We start from the raw sequence: 21,519 nt of genomic DNA, 5'->3' as shown, positions 1-21,519 counted from the left end.
TCAAAGAAATGGTGGCACCGTCTCTTCTGGGGAGCAATAGAAATTGCTTTTGTCAATGCTTACGTCATTTTCAGTGATCTACATGGGGCACTGCCACTGCTGGAATTCAGGAGTGCTGTGGCACTAGGGCTAATGAATGAAGAGCAAGTGCCAAATCTCAAAAAGAGAAACTCTGGTAAAGATGAAATAACTCCCCCAAAGAGAAGGAAGGATAACTTTTCTGTTCTGAAGGATGTACGTCTTGGCAACCGAGGAAACCATTTTGTAGTGCTCAGTTGTAAAAGAGGACGATGCGAAATGTGTGCAAAAAATAAAATTCAGTCGAGACCACATTCACAATGTAGTACATTTAAAGTGTATTTGTGCTGCAATGAGAAAAAGAACTGTTTCCTACAATTTCATGAGGTATCACTAAATATGTGATATGTATATACTGTCAAAATTGTATAGCTAAGTTACTATGTATTGTGAAGCTGCTCTAGAATAAATTTATGCAAAATTAAAAAAAATTGAGAAATATCATATTTCTATTAATTAATTTTCTAATGTAAAAATATTTAATATTTATGTGGAATAAAGGACAAGTTATAAAAATTGGAGCATTTTTCTGCGCATATTGTGATTCTGTCCATGGAGTCTGATGGTACTTATGAGTACCAGGAGAGAAAAAGTTGTGAAAAATAAAATAAAATTTTAAAAAAATCCTACCGTCATTTGAGGCCACAATAGCATAAATTCTGCAAAGAAAATGTTAAAAAGTAAATTTTTTCTTATGTCAGGAAACAAAGGGTTAAAACTACAGAGTTTACCTTTTGATTTAATATGTTTAGGTAGATTATTGAAAATCTTTATCCCAGTATGTAGTGTGCCTTTTTGGCACAATGATGTTCTCACCTGTTTCACATGAAGGTCAGATTTTTGCCTTCTATTGTGTGCATGTATATCTTCATTTTTTAATAAGATATCTGGGTGTTCATCGATATATTGTTTGATGAAAACTGATGTTTCGTAGATAAAAATGCAAGGAAGAGGAAGAACTGATAGTTTTTTGAATATGGATCTGCATGATTTTGTATTGTGTACCCCTTCAATAATTCTTAGTATTGTCTTTTGGATCTTGAAAAGTTTAATATTTGTTGTTGTATTGCCCCAGAATATTATGCTATATTTAATTACAGAATGCACATAGGAGTAGTATACATTTAACAGGCTGGCTTTGCTGCAACAAGTTTTTAAGATCCGTATCATGTAACAGGTTTTGCTTAGTTTTCTTTGCAAATATTCAATATGTACCTCCTATTTTGTGTTGTTCTGGAACCAAAGTCCCAGAAATTTAGTGCTGTCAACACTTTCAAGAACTCTGTCCCTAAGTTCTATTTCTATGTTTGGGTGGTGTTTTCCTTTTACATTATAGAAGTTCAGTGCTACTGTCTTTTCTTTGTTTATAATTAGCTTGTTGTAGCTGAACCACTGTTCTACACTGTTCATTGTCTGGATAGCGGAGTCTTTTAGTTTTTCTGTTTTACCACTAATAAGGAAGCTTGTATCGTCTGCAAATTGGAGGGTAGTTTGGCAATACTTGTTGTACGTAAGATCATTGACATAGAGGAGAAACAGAATGGGTCCTAATACTGATCCTTGAGGGACACCATATTTCACATTTTCATATCCTGAGTAGTAGTAGCTGATTTTGTTATGGTCAGTATACTGCACTTCAACCACCTGTTTGCGACCACATAGGTATGTCTTGAGCCTCTCATTGGATATACCTCTAATTCCTAACTAGTCAAGCTTCTGCAGTAGGGCATTATGGTCAATCATGTCAAAAGCTTTAGATAAATCAAGACATATGCCTGTCACAAACTCACTTGCATCCACTTTAGTATAGATTTCATTAAGAAATTCAAATACTGCACTTTCAGTTGAATAGCCTTTCCTGAAGCCATGCTGTGAAGGAGAGAGAATTTTATTTTTATTTAGGAAATCAGACAGTTTCTTATAAAAAACTTTTTCTAAAATTTTAGAAAATACAGGCAGTAGGGCTATTGGTCTATAATTTGAAACACATTCTGGATTTTCTTTTTTGAACAGTGGTTTCAGCTTTGCTGTTTTTAAGCATGAAGGGAAGGTTCCTGATGCCAGTGAGCTGTTCCACAAATGTGTCAAGGGTTCAGCTAAGGCAAGACAGCATTTTTTAATAATTGCATCTGGTATTCCATCAATTCCACGTGAGTACCCTGTTTTCAAGGTTTTTATAACTGATAAAATTTCTTCAGAATTTGTGGGTGGAAGGAACAAAGATGTAGACACATTTCTCACACTATTGCATGATGCAGGTGATATTTTGTTGTGTTCTTCCAGTCCACTCACCAACTGTTCACTTACATTTGCAAAATATTTGTTGAAGGTCCCTGCAATTCCTGTTGGGCAAGAAATAATTTGTCCTTCATAACATAAGTTCATATTTTTATATTGTTTAGTTTCACTTGTTGTTTGATTTTTTATAACTTCCCATATAGCTTTAGATTTGTTTTTTGAATTTTCAATGTATTTGTCATTTGCCACTGTCTTAGCTTTCCTTACAACATTTTTGAGGATCCTCTTGTAATTCTTCAGGTACAAATGAAATTCATGAGGCATGTTCTGTGTCTTTGCTATAGCGTGTAATCTTCTTTTCTCTGCACAAGATATTCTAATACCTGTTGTAATCCATTTGTTCTTTTTGAAGTTAGGTTGACATTTTTGCTCTTTTAATGGAAATGCAGTTTCAAAGTATGACACAAAGATTTCCATGAATTTTTCAAACTTTTTGTTAGTATTTTCACAAGTATACACTTCATACCAAGTTTCTTCACTTAGTCTTGTACAAAAAGGTTTATTTGTTTGTGAATTTCCTTGCTTCTTTTACAAGTTCCTCTTTCTCAGTTGTTTCACTTGGGGTGTGCAAAGCAATAAACTGTGCATAGTGATCACTGAAGCCAGTATTAAGATTTCCGGCACAGAAATTGTGATTTACATTTGTGTTTATTAATATCTGATCAATTGTTGAGCTAGTTGTTGGTGTAACTCTTGTAGGAGAGTCTATGGTGGCTTTTATGTTATATGTTTCCAGTAGGGTCATCAAGCTATGCTAGTCTTTTGAGATTTCTTGAAAATATATGTTAAAATCTCCACATATGATCACTGTTTTGTTGAAGTTTTTTATAGTATTTAAAGCTGCTTCTAGTTGGTGACAGAAATCATTTAAGTTCCCATCGGGGCTCCTATATACACAGATAATTATTAATTTTATGCAGAGAGTTCAACTGCGGATACTTCAAAAATTTTTTCTTCAGCTAACAGTTCAATGGGTTTTATGTTACAATAATCAATGCCACTTTTAACAAATATACATGACCCTCCATGACTGGATGTAATTCTAGAAAATGATGAAGAAAGATTGAAGTCTGCAAGTTTTGTGACTGAAATTGCATCTTTAGGTAGCCTGTGTTAAGTTATACACGCTACAAGAACGTTTTTTAGCTCATCAGTACATAACATTTCAACTTCACTTAATTTGTTTAGCAATGATTGGACATTTTGATGAATCAGCATGAAATTAAAGTGTTTGTTAGGCTTTGGCATATTGTTAGACTTTGGCATGTTTAATTGATCACTTACCTTTACCTTGTCAATAAAAAAATCATTCAGGTGTGCTGGAAGTACTGCTTTTCTTTTCCCGACTGCACCTATTCTTCTATTATCATCTGCAGCAGAATTTTCTTCAGTGTCTGGCTCCCTTGGTAGTTGTTCAGCTGCTGCTCCTACTGTTGATAATATTGCTGCTGGTGTTAGAGCTGGGTCTGCAATTGATAGAGCTGTTACTGCATTCATTGTGCGTGAATATTGGAGGCACCTAGTTCCTTCTTTTGTTGTTGATGTTGGGGAGTGAGGTCTTGCTGACGTCGTTTCCTTCGAATATTTTGGGGGGCCAATCCAGGATGATTTTGCTTTTTAGTGTTTGATGCCTCTCGGTGATAATTTCTTCAATTTTTCCGACGAGCAGTTTTTTCCCCATGTTGTTAATGTGCAATCCATGTAATGTGTGGAATCTGCGCCCATTATTATTAACATTTACAAGTTCTACATTTCTGAAATGTTTGCAAAGTAATGAAATTTGTTGGTTGGCATTGATTATTTCTTTATTTATGCAGGACCAAGACGGTAAGTCATGCCGATGTGGAATGTTCAGCACTAAAACATTTGTGTGTGTCAATTGTCCTAAGCACCTTTTTAGTTCTTGTTTTGCTTTGTGGGTTTCGTTTTTATATACATCATTTGACCCACCAATTAGCACAACAAAGTCTTCAGAGGATAAGTCAGCAACGTCTGTGGATCGTACATGATTGCAAACTTCCGACATAGAAGCACCAGGCTTTATGTAAGCGATTGTTTGTAAACTGGACTGACCGCTCAGAAGGCGAGTAAATCCACGACCATGATTGTCTACCATCAAAACTACTTTTCTTCGTTTAGGTTTCTCTGCCTGTTTAGAAGATCCACCGTCGTTATGGCCAAACAATTTAGTATCAGCGCTGGACAAATACTTGATATTTGGGTCACACAAGTGTTCAGGTCTTTCAGTTTCATTTCCTTTCATAACAGTAGTTGAGTTGTTAGGCCTTCTTTTGGATGTATCACTTTGCGTATTTGTAGTTTCATATTCAGCTCGGAAGTTAGTTTTATCACATGCACAATGTTTCTTACCTTGCACGGTTGATTGCACACTGAACCTGCTTGTAAACGCGGTATTAGGTTCATACAATAACCTTTGTTAAGAATGAGGCACTTTGTTTTTCACTTTGCCTGTAATTTCGTGGTTACTATGATTACATCTATGCTGGTTTCTCCAGTGGTAAATCTTTGATAACACTGCTTGAAATAATTTGACAAAAACACTAACTCCTTAAAAATGTAATTTCTTGGATGGACTAATTTTCTTTTCCCTGGTTTCAGTGCTTAAGACGTCACCACACTCTTGTTGCTTGGGATGTCTGTCACCACAAACTGCTCATTAGTTTTAGTTTTTTCCCTTTGTATCCTTGCACCAAGACTCCAGAAACCTTCTGACACTCCGTTCTAGCTCCTTGACAGGTGCCTTACATTTTACCAGGTCCTCAGCAGCCCATCCCGCAACAATGGTTGGGCTCAGTCTCCGTACTCACCAGTGAATTCTGATCCTAATGCTCAATTAATATTTAAATATCTACCAATCCAAAGATCAAATTGCAATGTGTTTTGGACCAATCATTCCCAAATTTAAGAAAGAACACATTAAAGATAATTTTCATTATTGTTCCTTCACTTAATCTAATGACTTGATTCTGTAACTTAAGTAGTGGACAATGAGTGTGATCAGTGAGATAGCAAATCACTGCCACATCTCAAGTTGAATTGTTGCTTTTCTCTTTCTTAAATTGTATCCATCTTAGAATTTCTGTTACTGAAATGTTTTCTTCTGGATGTTTCAGAGGACTCGATGACTTGTCCAGCTCTCAGTGCATTCTTCTTCTAAAGATGCTTGCCCAGGGAGGACGTACTGTGATCTGCTCAGTGCACACACCAAGCGCACGTCTTTTTGAACTTTTTGATCATGTGTATGTAGTAGCACAAGGCCAGTGTGTTTACCAGGGAGCTGGATTTGACATTGTTCCATTTATGGCATCAGTTGGACTTAACTGCCCGATACACTATAATCCATCAGATTTTGGTAAGTACTATTTGGCAAAACCTTGTAATGAAATGAAATTATTATTTCACACAAAATCTCTTTAGTAGTGTCATGGCAAGGACAGTCAACAGTTCAAAGCCTAATACCTAATCTGAATGGCTCTAAAAATGGTTTGTTCTTGGGCCCTACGATTGCAAGCTGGAGAGCTCCTGAGGCCCCACTTGTGCATCAAAGCATTTCACCTGGTGTGACCAGTTATTCTGTTCAGTCTTATCCACTCACTTTTCTTCAGCTCAAATCCTGGTAGGTGGGCAGGCGGAACACCTTGATGTTTTATTTTTGCAGCATTCCATCTCTTGCACCACTCTTCATTAATGTCAGACTTTTTGCTGTTTCTTCCATTGTGACATACTGGAATCTATGATTCAAGTGGTCTTGAGGAGGATCATCTAAGACCATATGAACTGGTAGGTCTTGGGGTAGTTGGGGTGACGTAACTTCCTCCATTCTCAATTGGTCACTTCTTAACATCACAATTCAGCTTTTGGAATTTATTGACGGTGTGCAGCAAAGGGATCAGTATGTATTTTAGTGTAACTGTTGTTGTTCTCATTGATCCATTGAAATGGGGCACTATGGACTAAATGTCTACTGTTCAGAAACCAGTGTTTATAGAAGTAACAACCATCTCCTCCAATGTCCCTTGTCTCATCTGTTTGTAACCTATAATCTTTTGAAGTCTATTGGTGAAGTCCTGAATCACCATGTGGACCAATGTTCCAAAAATTGTGGAACAACAGTTTGCTGCAAGATATGAGTGTCAATTTCATTTGAGTTTATTGTTGTTGCTGCTGCTGCTGCTGCTGCTGCAGCTACTGCTTCCATTGCTGCTGTTACTGCTGCTGCCCATTTACACCTTAGGAGCTCTTGGGATAATTCTGTAAAGTGCTCATATCAAACATGGAATTCTGTGAGGAACAATTACATCCTTGGACTTTTTTCGTAATACACTACTGGCCATTAAAATTGCTACACCACAAAGATGATGTGCTACAGATGTGAAATTTAACCGATAGGAAGAAGATGCCGTGAATGCAAATGATTAGCTTTTCAGAGCATTCACACAAGGTTGGCGCCAGTGGGGACACCTACAACATGCTGACATGAGGAAAGTTTCCAACCAATTTCTCATACACAAACAGCAGTGACTGGCGATGCCTGGTGAAACGTTATTGTGATGCCTCGTGTAAGGAGCAGAAATGCATACCATCACATTTCTGACTTTGATAAAGGTCGGATTGTAGCCTATTGCGATTGCGGTTTATCGTTTCGCGACATTGTTGCTCGTGTTGATAAAGATCCAATGACTGTTACCAGACTATGGAATCAGTGGGTTCAGGAGGGTAATACAGAATGCTGTGCTGGATCCCAATGGCCTCATATCACTAGCAGTTGAGATGACAGGCATCTTATCTGCAGGGCTGTAACGGATCGTGCAGCCATGTCTCGATCCCTGAGTCAACAGATGGTGACGTTTGCAAGACAACAACCATCTGCATGAAGAGATCAATGACATTTGCAGCAGCATGGACTATCAGCTCGGAGATCATTGCTGCGGTTACCCTTGACGCTACATCACAGACAGGAGCACCTGCGATGGTGTACTCAGTAACGAACCTGGGTGCACGAATGGCAAAACGTCATTTTTTTCAGATGAATCCAGGTTCTGTTTACAGCATCATGATGCTCGCATCTGTGTTTGGCGACATCGCGGTGAATGCACATTGGAAGCATGTATTCGTCATCGCTATACTGGTGTATCACCCGACGTGATGGTATGGGTTGCTATTGGTTACACGTCTCGGTTACCTCTTGTTCGCATTGACGGCACTTTGAACACTCGACGTTACATTTCAGATGTGTTACGATCCATGGCTCTACCCTTCATTCGATCGCTGCAAAACCCTACATTTCAGCAGGATAATGCAAGACCGCATATTGCAGGTCCTGTACAGGCCTTTCTGGATACAGAAAATGTTTGACTGCTGCCCCAGCCAGCACATTCTCCAGATCTCTCACCAATTGAAAACATCTGGTCAATGGTGGCTGAGCAACTGGCTCATTACAATATGCCAGTCACTACTCTTGATGAACTGTGGTATCATGTTGAAGCTGCATGGGCAGCTGTACCTGTACATGCTCCCAAGCTCTGTTTGGCTCAATGCCCAGGCATATCAAGGCCGTTATTACGGCCAGAGGTGGTTGTTCTGTGTGCTGATTTCTCAAGATCTATGCACCCAAATTGCATGAAAATGTAATCACATGTCAGTTCTAGTATAATATAATTGTCCAATGAATACCCGTTTATCATCTGCATTTCTTCTTGGTGTAGAAATTTTAATGGCCAGTAGTGTATAAATTTTCCTGCAAATGTAATTGTCTTTGTTTATAACACGGCAAGAACAACAGAATATTGGAGACTAATTACAGTTATGGACTGCTCTTGGGGAATAGATTTATGCATCACTAGCTACTGTTGCAGAGGCTCTGGACTGAATTCTTGGTGATGACTTCAGGTTCCTCTGTGGGTATAATGTTCTGTAAAGGGTTCTACAGCACTCGTACTGCTAAAGTAGAGTCAAAAGATATTTATTAATTAAGTAAAACTGTCCTCAATGCAAAGGTTGGTGTGAACAATGCAGTGTTTTAATAGCCCTTGCCTTCCTTTGATTTTTTTAACTGACTTATCCAGCCAGTCAGTGATATCTGCTGTTTAAATTGGATTCAGAATTATTGTGCGACTTAGCATTTTCCACATATACAAATCATTGGATGAGATAAAAAAGTGGTAAGAGACAAAAAAATTCTAGGGAGAAACCTTTCACCAGTGAACCACATGATATTTATAAGGAGCGATCAAAAAGTTTCCATTTGAAGTCTGTACAATCCAAAATTGGCATACCAATCAGGCAAAATCACTGTGATCATTGAGGTAATAGTACCACTGATGCACCAGGTTGAAGATAAGTGACTGATAAAACACTATGTCTTACTGCACGAAGAAGTCTGTAAAAGCCTGCTGCACATTCTTTTCTGACAGGAATTGCCGATCCTTCAACACCCTTTTTTAAGGGACTGAAGGCATAATAATCCCATGGGGAGAGATGAAGATTATAGTGTAGCTGCTGATGTCCCCATCTGACTTGGCATAACTTGTGTGCTATGATATTTACAATATGAGGATATGTGTTATCACGAAGCAGCAGCATCCCTTGTTGTAGTTTTCCTAAACACTTTGACATAACTACGCACTGTAATTTCTCCAGCATTACGCAGCATCATTTTCCAATGGATGTCTACTGGTGTTCATACTTCTGTAGCCAAAAGAAAGTTTGTCCCGCATTTGGCATAACACTATCATAGTTCACATTTCTACATTTATCGCACACACGTTGGAAAGGCATGAAAGCCACACTAATCCTTTGCCTGTATGTTGTTGCTTATATATCCGCATCAGAGTCATCCTCCTTTGCATATATACTGCAGCAATGGCCTTACATGAAAAGTTTTTGATCGCCCCTTATATTTATAATAGTTAATCGACAACACATTTCTGTCAGCTGTTTTTCTTGATAAGCTGTGCCTTATCTCAGGTTGCATCCCTGAAGGTTCTTCTCCTCATGGTGGGTTCTACAGAACATGATGTTTGTAAAAGCAAATCATTTAAATAGGTTGCTTGTCTCCATATATTGTAAGCTATCTATGTAATTAAATGTAATTTCCAAATATTATTTTTCACATTATGTAGACAACTTGCCTGCATAAAAGAGTATGGCTGTCTAAGCAGTTAAGATACTTTTTATGAGAAATACTGCTTTGCCAATGCAACAACATTTTAAATATAATTATAATGCTACTACAATTATTGATTTGTATTAAATCCTACTTTATTCTATAATCATTGTTTTGTCATAATTTATTTTTAAGCAGCTCCATTTTCTATAAGATTAACAAGTTGTAAAAAAACATTAACACTGAATCACTTTTCTTCCCAGTTATTGAGGTATCAAGTGGAGAATATGGAGAACAACATATTGATAAAATGGTAGCTGCTATTGACAATGGCCGTTGTTATAAATGGAAAAAATTAGAAAATGGGACCCAGACTGTAAACAACAATGGTAAGGAAATACTTGGCTACAGTGTTCCATTGTGACATTGCATAATGCATGAGTATATTATGCTGAAAAATTTGTGACTCTTAGTAATAAAGAAAGTTTTTTCCCCTTGTAAATCCAGTTATTGCCCTAATCTGGCATTCCTTTAGTTATAAATTAGCACACTTTGACTGCAGCCACCCACTCCATACTCTTACATACAGCCTAGCCACACAAGACAATTGCATCTGTAGTGATGAGCAGTCCCACTGAAAATACATCACAGGTCTCACTGAGGCCTCCACACAATAATTACCCTCCCTATCTCATACAGAAACAGATCTCCCATGGCTTATCTTTCCAATCATCCCCCTCAGCTCCAAGTCCCATCGTCTGGCAACTGAGGAACATTCCCCTCATGACTCAGTATTACCTGGGACCAGAGCAACTGAATCACATTCTCCACCAGGGATTTGACTACCTCTTGTTATGCCCTAAAATGAGGAATGTCCTACCCACTATCCTCCCTGCTCCTCCCACAATGGTGTTCCACCACCCACCGACCCTACACAATATCCTCATCCATCCCTACACAATCTCTGCTACCAACACCTTGTCTCATGGCACATATCTTTGTAATAGATCTAGATTCAAGACCTGTATCATGCACCCTCCCACCACAATGTACTCCAGTCCAGTCACAATCATCACTGCATCAGAGGCAGGGCTACCTGTGAAACCAGTGATGTGATCTACATGCTAAGCTGCATCCATTGCACTGCATTCTATGTGTCCATGACAGCCAACAAGCTGTCTGTCGACATGAATGGCCACCGACAAATTGTGGTCAAGAAATGAGCATGCTGCCAATCACAATGTTCTTCATTTTAATGGCTGCTTCAGATCCTGTGCTAATGGATCCTTCCTACAAACACCAGCTTTTCTCGATTGTGCAAGTGGTAACTCTCCCAGCAGTATATCATAGGTTCCCATAGCCCTCCTCCTGGCCTCATCCTTTGTTATTGTCCTACACCCACCTATCCCCTTCCCTGTTTTGACTCTGGCACAACACAGCCCTCTTTTCCACCAATGCACTCACAGTATTTTTACTTCTCACCTTTCCTATTGCACACCCCCCCCCCCTTCCCCACTGAGTAACCTGCCAATTACAGCTAGGTGCCCAACCCTCTCTCCACCAAGTCCTTGTATGCTCCCGCAAGCAGCACTTTACCATCCCCCACCCCTACCCTGCTATCCATTCCCCTCCCCACCCCAGCCTTCTCCTTACCCCTCACCAAATAGATTGCTTCTCTCATCAGACAGTGCTGCTTGCAGTCTGGCATTGGCTGCCAGAGACTGGTCATATATACTGTATCTGTGTGTGTGTGTGTGTGTGTGTGTGTGTGTGTGTGTGTGTGTGGTGTTTTTTTTTGTCTAATTCCGATGAAGGCCTTTGTGACTGAAAGCTTACTTCTTTGACACAGTTTCTCTGCTGTATAGTGAGTGGTAATCCATCCTTTTTATAATATTGTCATTTTTACATCCTGGATTTTCCATTGGCAGTTGTGTTAATAATATAACCATAATATTGACTATGGCTTTAAAAAATGTATTACTGTTCAATCTGATAAGTCACTCAGCATTGCTCCTTATCTTTGACCATAATATGTGCTGTTCAGAATCAAGTACTTCAGTTTTTAATATTTAACAAGAGGGCAGAACACAAAATAATAAATCTCCTTGGATGGATTGTATTACGGGAAAGAAGTATTTCATCTTCTTTCATTGTTTTACACAATTCTTATTCAAAATTTGTGACACAATAAACCACTTTACAGTTGAGAAACTGATTAGCATATTTAATTGGCATAGAGTGGAAAAAGGCTGCCAAATATATAATGAAAATTTACTTTGAAAATTCCAAAAACCAAAGAAATCATGTAGCATCAGACTAATAACAGCATGCAAAAAAGGATTATTCTGAAGCTTCATCCATGAAATTACCAGTAAACAAATAATAATACACATTGTTGAAAGAATTTGCATTAATTCATTTAGATTGTAGAGCTAAATTTCTGCAAGTCAAAGTAAAATTTTGACACTTCATACCACTCATTGTGCATTAATCACAATTCATTCAGACAACTGTTTAAACTTAAACTTTTATTCTTTTGTTGTAATCAGGCACATTCATACATAAATTTCAATTTCCGGATCACCTACCTGATAGAATTCAATCTGGATTTCATCCTGTTCGTGATCTGGAAGGAATGAAGTGAAAATCAGTCTCATTCTTTACAAGCTATTGTTCAGAAACGAAGATGACTGGAATATTGTGAAAATGTCAACAATACAACTTAATTTGCAGATACAGAACATTCATCTACAACACCTCTACAAACTTCAAAGAATCAGTACAGTTTTGCAAGTTCCGGTTGGGCACAGTTTCGCATCTTAACATACAGGATGTTGCTGCAGACATGGAGAAATTCTGTAAGTAAATCACTTGGACTGTTTTCTGTTTTTGCAGTTTGCACTGCTTTACAAAATATTAATAATTTAAAATAAAATGTTATCTCATTTTTAACCATGTAAGAAGATATAGACTGCTACTTACCATAAAGAAGACGTAAGTTGCAGACAGGCCCAATTATAATACACTTACACAAAGATTTTGGCCACTGCCTTCATCAGCAGAGGAGAAACAGAGAGACACACATTACTCATGCATATAAGCAAACACACCTCACGCACATGTGACTGCCAGCTCCTACATCTCAGGCCCAAATGCAGCTATCATGTGCGATGGCAGCAGCAATCTGCAGGGGACAGGGAAGGGGAAGGGATAGCAGTGTACATGTAGGACGACAGAGGAACAGTGTCTGGTGCAGTATGCAGGGATTTGAATGCCACCACATGCAGTATCAGGAGGTCGTGGGGCAGGGACTTGGGGAAAAAAAGGGAGAGAAAAGAAGAGGAGCAGGAAAAGATGGGCAGGTATGCTGGCAAAGGAGGCAAACAAAGATGCTGGGAGACAAGAATGAGGAGGAGATAATAGGACAGAGGCTGTGGAAACTGTTGGGTGGACGGTGTGAGGACAGTATGTTACCGTAGGTTGAGGCCATGATAATTATGGAAGCGGGGAATGTGTTGTAAGGATAACTCCCATACGCACAGTTCATTTTTAAATATACAGCACTAAAAGAGTTGCAGAACAACAATTTTTGTCTAACATTTTGTGTATCATGTAATAAACATACAAAACTTGGGTATATAGTTTTAGTTTCTGAAATTTCGTTTGCAAGTAACGTCCAGATACAATTTTTAGAAAGTATGTGCTTTTGGAGATAACAAGATTAATGGAACACTATTAGATATAACATTAATTTAGGCATTCTTCAATTTTGTCCCAGTTCCAACTAATGCTTTACAGTCTAGTCCAAGTCTTTCAACCAGACACTGGATTAGTAGCTCCTCAGTTAGTCTCATGAAGCTGAACAGACACTGTTCACTGCAAAAATATTTCAATGAAAATAATCTTGCCATCTTCACCTTCGTAAAAAGCAATGCTAACCACTAGATCAGTAAAGCAACTTCTTTAATAATAAAATAATTATAATAATAAGAGTAACAACTACAACAAGTTATACGAGTGATCAATACAGATTAGGAGGTTGGGAACAATACAGCTTTTATCCTGTTCAGCACAGTCAGTCTGAATTTAATAATGCAAAAAAGGTCATAGCATTAGAAACAAAACCAGAAGATGGATGACAGACATAAAAAAATCAAAAGAACGCGGTGAATGACAAGGTGTATGCAAAGATCACCTTGGAAGAGAAGTTCCAGTTAAGAATCTGTAAACAGATAATTGAATTGCCATGAAGGTAAAATGCTCATATCAGGCTGTCAGCTACAAAGTAATTCAACCACTAATACATGCAAGTCACTAAGTCACATCCAGTCCAATACTGTGTGAATTATTGCCACTGCTTGAAACCATGAGCAATAATTTACCTTGAAACAATGTCTTGTGAAAATGATCCATGGAAATAGGAAGATGAAATATGCCAATTTCTACAGTAACAAAACTTTTAGGAGGATTGTTCCCAACAAAACATTTTCGGATCTTTGCTGTTACTTTTCTCAGCATCTAGGGTGTAAATACACTGGACTATAAAATGTCACTAAATAAAGCCAGTATGTTTTTTACACTCCTAAGTAGTATGTTATACCACTGCTGCTCTCAATAGACTTGGCGTTGTGTCTACAATTGCTAAGTATAGTCAACCATGTGTTTTTTCACCACTCATGAGTTTTTGGACTTTGACCACAGTATGTCCATTTTGATTGTCTCTTCCATGCAAAAATTCAAAAAGGGCTTCATAGCCAAAGCTGTGGCAATGAAAAAAAATTAAGGTATATTTTTATCCATCCAGTGGCACCCAGCATGGTAAAATATTATCATTCAGATAATTTGTGTGGCTGTGGACTTTTTGCGTGGGAATAACATGAATGTGGCAATACCCATTATTTAGGAGAAGACACATTCCATCAGTAGAGTACCTTCACTTCATATGAAATTTGGACACATGCATTACAATCTGACATTTTTGGCTAGAATCATCTTCAGCCTAGTAATTAGTTAACTTCAGGCACCTAGGGGTATTTGGTGACACTATATACTTCACTTTTGTACACAGTTACTTATTGTTGTTTCCTTACCATTGCTTTTGTACCTTCTTTTAGCAGCCCTCCTCAATATTTCCAAATGTAATGTATTCCAGAGTAGCATCACATATTTGTATTTGTAGAAATGAAGTACTAACAAAATGTCCATTCAGTTTTCAGAAAGATTTTTCAACAGAAAGTGCTTTATATGTTTTCACTGATCAAGTATTAAATGCTCTGAATAACTGAACATCACTCATTTGGATATTTTGTGATCTCTCAAAAGCTTTTACTGTGTGTATCATGAAATTCTTCTACATAAACTTAAGTATTGTTGTATGAGTGGGACAGTACACAAATGGTTTAATTCATATTTAACTGGAAGAACACAGAAGGTTGAAATTAACAGTACAGATAGTCTGCAAAAGCCAGCACAGTCCTCTAACTGGGGAGGTATCAAGAATGATGTGCCACAGGGTTCACTCTTGGGTCCCTTATTGTTTGTAATATATATTGATGACTTGCCACTCTATATTCATGAAGACACAAAGCCAGTTTTGTTTGCTGATGATACAAGTATAGTAATCACACACAACAAACAATAATTAGCTGAGTAAATTGTAAATAATGTCTTTCAGAAAATTATTAAGTGGTTCTCTGCAAAATAGAATCACACTAAACTTTAAGGAAAAACAGTACATACAGTTCTCTGCAGTAAAAGGATTCCATTAGAACTACTGATAGCCTTGGGAGAGCCTTGGCACAGAAAGAGGTGATTTATGCTGCCACAAAAGTCTTTGGTCATTTGCCAAATAGCATTAAAAGTCTGACAGATAGCCAACAAACATTTAAATACAAATTAAAAGAATTTCTGAATGACAACTCCTTCTACTCAATAGATGAATTTTTATTTATGAAGTAGTAACTGAAAATAAAAAATTATTATATTGTTTAATGAAAACTTACATTAAACTGACCCATTCCACATCATTACTAAATGTCATATTCCTGATCTGTGGAACAAGTATTAATGTAATGTAACATAATCCCATTATTAGGCACTTTCCCCACTACTTCAGCATTTGCTTTCTCTGAAAACTCAGTTTTCTACTCCCATTGTGCCTTTTTACTTCAAGCATTTTGTTCTTGTCTTCCTTTGCCTCATTTTTTTTTAATTTTATTTTTTTTATTTGTAGGAAACAGTATGGAACCAATCAAAAAGATAATAAAGCTGAAGAGCTCAGAAGCAGAGCTGGAGATGAGAGAGATTCATAATAATGTGAATACCATAGTAATAAGTGGGACAGTGTACATAACTGCCAGTACGGACTTTGTCAGTATAGATGGGAGAAGCAAAGGGACATTTGAAACAGGATGTGAGACTTCTTGGCCTAATCATCAGTGAGAATGATTTAAATATCACAAAAACAGTGTGACTTTTCAAACTCACTGCTTCTGCTGGATAAGACCTAAAAGATCAAACCCTACCAAAAGGGATTCTGCCACAAGCTACAACATATTTCCCTATCTACTCATATTCATTTTATACCACATGTAAAAGCTAATAGCACCATTATCTATGAAGCACTCACAATAACTAGTTGCTAGTTCAAGAAGTCCAAACAGCTCGCACAGTCTATTATTCTTTAAATCCTGCCATTTATGTTTTTCTGAGGCCTTTCCTCTTATGCAATGTGGTGTCATTTTATCATTTGTCAACTTAAGACTTTCCCCTGTCAACTTTACAACTATCCCACACTCTCCTTGCCCCTCATCCATGCCCTAGTTTCCAAAAAAGCATCTCCTTTAAAATTAGTTGATCACTCTAAACTGTTTTCACTTTCTGATGGTTTGCAGCATCTGACCATTTTATTTATCTATGTTGTTCTTTTGCGAAACAATCATAATATAGCATACATGATATGTTTTGTTATTTTGATTTCAGACTTACCTGAAAATAAAGATTGTGATGTACCTGTTTGTTGCTGGAATAATTAGTGGGCTCTTTTACAATTTTGGTAAAGATGGTTCTAAGACGATATTCAACTTTGGATTTTGCTACACATGCATTATTGTTTTTCTGTACATACCAATGATGCCTGTACTACTGGACTGTAAGTAGAAACATTGTTTTTCCTTAATATATTTCATATCATGTTTGAAATTTCAAGGCAAAAGTAATTCTTTTTCTTATTTGCAACACAAAATTAATAACAAAAAATACAGCATGTGCTAAAATTACATATTTATCCAGTTCCAGGGGAAGTTCAGTTGTTGAAACGTGAATACTTCAATCGTTGGTATGGGCTTAATGCGTACTTCTTTGCATTAACTGTATCAAAAATACCACTTCAGGTAAGACATGATAGATTGTTAACTGTACAGTAAAGGACTAATCCAGTATTTCCCTCATTTACACACTTCTTGTTCAAAAATTTACATGTAGACTAACATAAAAATATTCTTAAACACAATTCTAATGAAGAAGTTAGATAATTATTTAAAATAACAAATACCATTTGCAGTGTACTCTTTATGACCATATAACCATTCATACTTAGGTTATTACCAGCACAGTTATGTAAATAGTAACAAGTAATAGCACATAATCAGAAGATAATTTTTGTAGCTACTTTCCTGCTTGTATTCTGCCAAAGACTTCTCATTCTCATTCTCCTGCTAGTTTTAACAGACAGAATGAACCTTCTACTCTTTAGCAAGGAGTAATGTTTTGAAATTTACTTGTGATTAATATTGTTTGACTGGCTGGTGGAGCTATCCAGAAATGACTTTCATGACCCACCCCATACCTTCAATTCTGCCACTACATATCTTCCATTTTCAAACTTTACAGAAGATTCCCTGCATAAGTTATTGGACTAGAACTCCTCAAAGAATGGTATCACAAATAAATGGTTTAAGAATAGTCTAGGAATGGCATCCAGAACGAATCTTTCGCTCTGCAGCAGAATCGTGCCATGATAACTCAGTCAGTAATAGCTATTCCCATTAAAGGCAAGGACCTAGGTTCCAGTTCTGGTCAAGAATACAGTTTTAATCTACCAGAAGTTTTCATGTTCTTTCTTAATTTGTTCACTTATAGCCCATGTACAGCAGATAAAATTATCAAAAGGGACTCAGAATTCAAAGTACACCCTGAAAACGTGCACTTGGTATCATTAGAGTGCAGCGAGGAAAAAAGGAATTTTGACTGGCAGCCCAATCATAGTGCACGTGACAAAACACATAGCTACAATTTTGGTTTGCTTCCACCACAAAAACTCCCAGCAGTAACATTGGTGACACTACACATTCACACAGGTTCTTAGTGGGGGCTCTGAACACACTACAATGTTGCCCATAGGGCCCTTTCATGGCTCTGAGAATAATGCAGGAGGAAGTAAACATTAACTGACTTTCAGGCAAAGTTTCCCTGATGTTACAACCAAACTTCTAGGATTGATATCTAGCCTTAAGTGTCCCAAAGCTTTGAACCAGCAGCTACCCTGGTTAGAGATCTCACAACAGTTTCTGTTCACACACCTTTCTTCTAACTCTGCCACACCGTTCAGGAGGTTATGGTGTGTTCTTAGGAACATATTAGATGTGTTCCCCTCACACAAAAAGACAGCATAGTTAGGTGTCCTTACCCACAATGAGCAGACCCTGCAGCAGAGTAGTAGAATCCTCTTCGAGGGTGAGTCTCAGTTCAGCCTGAAGAGCACTTCCAACCATCTCTGTATGAGGCTGAACTGTGGAGCATCATACAACCATGCCAATATTGTAGAAAGTATGCAATGTGGCAGTGACAGTATTATTGATTGATTGATTGTTTTTTATTGCCCAAAAACAAATCATTTACAGGGATGTAAAGCTTGTATAAGCAACGTCAATAAATGTACAAACAACAATGACAATAAATACACAAATAATTAATCTATGTTAGAAATTATGCTCATAGAAATCTTCCATTGTATAAAAACGATTTTGAATTAATAAAGTTCTTACAAATATCTTAATTTTTTTCAGCTCCAGACTCTTAGCTGACTCTGGTAGTTTATTAAATAGCTTTACAGATGTGTGTTTGAAGCTGTTTAGAGTTTTGTTAAATGTGCAGTAGTCTTTTATTACATCATTACAGTGTCATGTGTTATAACTATGTACATCAGAATTCAGATCAGAACTAGACAAGTTCTTTTTAATGTACAAGACACATTGAAATATGTATATACATGGCAAGGTCATAATACTAAGTTTAATAAATAATTCTCTACATGAGTTCTAGGTGGTACTTTACATATCAGTCTGACAGCTTTATTCTGGGCTGTAAATAAGCATTTTGAGTAGCAATTATTTCCCCACAAGATTATCCCAAACGTCAAATAAGAGTGAATATAATTATAATAGACAGAAAGCAAAATTTTCTCATCTACTGTTGCTTGTAATTTTCTGAGCATAAATATTCCTTTAGAAATTTTTTGTGTTAAATAATTCACATGTGCCTGCCAGCCTAAATTATTTTGCAAAACAATGCCAAGAAACTTTACAGGAACTGCCTCTAAGGTGAATCTACTGTTATAAGAAATGTTCAATTCCTGTGTTTTATTTATGTTCATAGACAGGCTATTGGCATTGCACCAGTCAGAAAGTATATCTACCTTGAGGTAGAATTACTTATGTTATTGTTCGTAGGCACTGTAACACTTAAACTGATATCATCTGCATACAAGTAACAGTTTGTAGTATCATCTATTACATTGCTAGGTAGGTCATTCATATACAATATGAACAAGAGAGGGGCCCAATATTGACTCTTGAGGAACACCATGGTTAATGGGTAAGAAACTAGAATATTGATTATTGAAGTAAACAGTTTGAGATCTATTAGATAAGTATGACTGAATAATTTTAACAGCAGAGACTGAGAAACCTACAGTTTTTAATTTCAGCAGCAGAGTGTTGTGGCTCACAGTGTAAAATGCTTTTGATAAATCATAAAACTTTGTACTTACAATAATTTTTTCTTCTTTTGCTTCAAGACAGTTACATATGTAGCTCATAACAGCATCACATGTTGATAGATTTTTCCTAAACCCAAACTGGCTATTTGAAAGTAATTGATGAGAATCTAGAATCTAGAAAATTGATAATTTGAATACTCATTAGTTTCTCAGTGACCTTGGATAAAAGTGGTTCAAGAGAAACTGGCCTATAATTTCTAGGCAAATTAATGTCACAATTTTTGTGGACTTGGTTTACTTTAGCTACTTTTAATTTTTCAGGGAAACAACTTTCATCAAAGCAGTAGTTTATGATGTGACAGAGAACCTCTGCTATATTATGACTACTAAGTTTCAATATTTTAGAGCAGATATTGTAAATATCCAGTGAATCACTTTTGCTAAGAGAAAGAATGACAAAGTGTACATCTTCTACACAAATGTGTTCAAAATAAAACACATTTTCCATAGCATTTTAGATTTTATAGGCAACATCCAAATAGTAGCTGGATTCATGTTTACTATCAGGTATCTTAGTAACTACACTATCTACACTGTTTACAAAATAATTATTAAAACTATCAGCACTAATTTTGGATATAAATACAAATTCTTTGCTGCCTGATGCTAGATTCTCATTAATGATTTTCCACATTTCTTTTGGTTTATTAATAGCTTGTGCAACCAATTTGCTATTATATTCTAATTTAGCTTTCTTAATACCCATTCTGTACTGATATTTGCATTCTTTATATCTTACTTTGGCATGCAGACAAGATGAATTCTTTGCTAGGTAGTAGAAATTGTTCCATTGATCTTTAAGTTTTCATAGTTCCTCTGTGTACCACTTATTTTTATTGATAGTCGATACCCTGCTCTTTTTAACACATTTCTTCTTTAGTGGCAGGCCAATGTTAACTGCCCACATGACTAATTCAAGAAAGTTGTTGATTTGGTTTTCTGCTCCATTGTTACCATACACACACAACCAATTAATTTCTCTGATGTTAAGAACATGTATGCCACCATGAGCATTTTTTGAGTTGCTGCAATGGCTGTGGCCTCCAGGGATAACATCTGGACTGGTATCAATCTAACGGATAAAAATTGTGGCTTGTTGGATGAGTACCTCCAATACATGAGCATTTCACATCTGTAATGTACCAGTTCACTCATTTTGCTTAAATTCAACTGAATGTGCTCTAAACTTTACACCTATTGCTCTCACAATTGCTAGCCTTCAGAAGGCACATGTCCAACAATGGGAGCCATTACTAAAGATCAAACAGGATCGTTTGATCCTCAGTATGGTGACTAGATATGAATCTTGTATTGCCTAGGTACCACAGCCTATATTGGCATTCTATATGCCATCATTAGAGTACCATAACACACATTGAGTGCCACCCTTGATCATTTTAAAGTTCTTCAGTATACCTTTCGGTCACTGTGTTGAATGCCAAGTCAATTGGGTATCTTTATTGCATGTAGTAACCTCGTGTCTTATGTTGTTTTGTGAATTTTGAAGAGAGCTTCAACAATACTTAGGAATTTTCAATTTCTTCTTTACATACCGTATTTACTCGAGTCTAAGCCGCACTCGAATCTAAGCCGTACCTGAAAAATGAGATTCGAAATCAAGGAAAAAAAATTTCCCGAATCTAAGCCGCACCTGAAATTTGAGACTCGAAATTCAAGGGGAGAGAAAAGTTTTAGGCCGAATCTCCAAATCGAAACAGAGTTGGTCCACTATAACATGAGACAATTTAGGTCGAATGAATGACGATACAGCTACAGTAGTTTGGTTCGAGTCGTAAGCTTAGCAGTTAAGCTTTACCAGGTAGCCATTGCTATGCGTCAGGCGCTCCGTCCGTATTTATACGGGTACCCTTCCTTTTTCACGTGCTTCGTCTGGTTTGAATTGATTGATTATTTTTCTTTGATCTGATAAGCGCAGTTTTCTTTGTTATAGGTGTTTACG

General features: G+C 37.0%; 1 protein-coding gene across 1 annotated transcript in view; it reads left to right on the top strand.

The window, feature by feature from the left end:
- The window catches only part of LOC126416320 (ATP-binding cassette subfamily G member 4-like), a 487,342-nt gene that overhangs the window by 447,897 nt on the left and 17,926 nt on the right, over positions 1-21,519 (top strand). Inside the window, exons 5-9 of the mRNA XM_050083982.1 lie at positions 5,511-5,749; positions 9,766-9,891; positions 12,236-12,360; positions 16,484-16,652; positions 16,793-16,893. Coding sequence (XP_049939939.1) covers positions 5,511-5,749; positions 9,766-9,891; positions 12,236-12,360; positions 16,484-16,652; positions 16,793-16,893 — 760 coding nt within the window. The remainder of the gene's footprint in view (positions 1-5,510; positions 5,750-9,765; positions 9,892-12,235; positions 12,361-16,483; positions 16,653-16,792; positions 16,894-21,519) is intronic.

This window comes from Schistocerca serialis, chromosome 8, assembly GCF_023864345.2.
Source record: "Schistocerca serialis cubense isolate TAMUIC-IGC-003099 chromosome 8, iqSchSeri2.2, whole genome shotgun sequence".
Lineage (NCBI taxonomy): Eukaryota > Metazoa > Arthropoda > Insecta > Orthoptera > Acrididae > Schistocerca > Schistocerca serialis.
The sequence above is the reverse complement of the archived record's forward strand: the minus strand, read 5'-3'. Positions and strand labels throughout refer to the sequence as shown.